Source organism: Grammomys surdaster, unplaced genomic scaffold (genome assembly GCF_004785775.1).
Source record: "Grammomys surdaster isolate TR1022 unplaced genomic scaffold, NIH_TR_1.0 126313, whole genome shotgun sequence".
Classification (NCBI taxonomy): domain Eukaryota; kingdom Metazoa; phylum Chordata; class Mammalia; order Rodentia; family Muridae; genus Grammomys; species Grammomys surdaster.
Genome location: NW_021621113.1, coordinates 2,605,386 through 2,606,356, shown reverse-complemented (window position 1 = coordinate 2,606,356; position 971 = coordinate 2,605,386). Strand labels below are relative to the sequence as shown.

At 46.4% G+C, this 971-nt stretch overlaps 1 protein-coding gene across 1 annotated transcript in view; it reads right to left on the bottom strand.

Moving 5' to 3' along the window:
* Positions 1-971, bottom strand: part of Bsdc1 (BSD domain containing 1) — a 30,728-nt gene that overhangs the window by 18,971 nt on the left and 10,786 nt on the right. The window contains exon 5 of the mRNA XM_028759571.1: positions 175-229. Coding sequence (XP_028615404.1) covers positions 175-229 — 55 coding nt within the window. The remainder of the gene's footprint in view (positions 1-174; positions 230-971) is intronic.

Below are 971 nucleotides of genomic sequence, written 5' to 3'. Positions count from 1 at the left end.
CATGTGCTCCCCCATCCATGTGCCCCATCCATGTGCTCCCCCATCCATGTGCCCCATCCATGTGCCCCATCTATGTGCCCCCATCCATGTGCCCCATCTATGTGCCCCATCCATGTGCCCCATCCATGTGTCCCATCCATGTGCCCAGAAGCTTACTCCCATTGCTATCCTCACCATCAGGTTCGTTGCAGTATGTTGCCGGGTCTGACTGCAGACTGTAGAGGCGAGCCTGTAAGCAAAAGACAAGAGTGAACAGGAATTCTGGGGAGGTGGACGCAGACAAAGTCCCCTCTGCGCAGAGTATGAAATCAGCTACAAGCCAGCTCCCCCTTGTTGGCTGTCAAACCCCTGGGGTACTTATCAGAGATCATAGTGGCTAACCCCTCAGTTAGGCCCTCAGAAAAACAGTCTCTTACCCAATATTCCAATCCTGAGAACTAAGAAAATATAGTAAAAGTAGGTTATAAAATTGTATGTACAATTCCTTCTGAAATATGTGAAATTAAAAAAAAAAGCCAAATGCAATTATGTTTATAAAGTCCGAACTTAAGGGCAAATTGTGAGATAATGTAATTGTCCCAAAATTAAAATCCAACAAGGCTGGGTGGTGGCACATACCTTTACTAACCCCAGCACTTGAGAAGGAGAGGCAGGCAGATCTCTGTAAGTATAAAGTCAGCCTGATCTCATACCAAGTCCCAGGCCAACCAACACTATACAGTGATATTATATCTCAGAATAAAATTAAAATTTAAAAGCCCATCAGCAAAGCTGGGCAGAGGCAGCACAGGGGGAGGCAGAGGCAGGTGGATCTGAGTTCAAGGTCAGCCTGGTCTAGAAAACGAGTTCCAGGACAGCCAGGGCTACACAGAGAAACCTTGTCTTGAAAAACCAAAAACCAGAACAACAAACAAGGAAGAAAGGAAGGAAGGAAGGAAGGAAGGAAGGAAGGAAGGAAGGAAGGAAGGAAG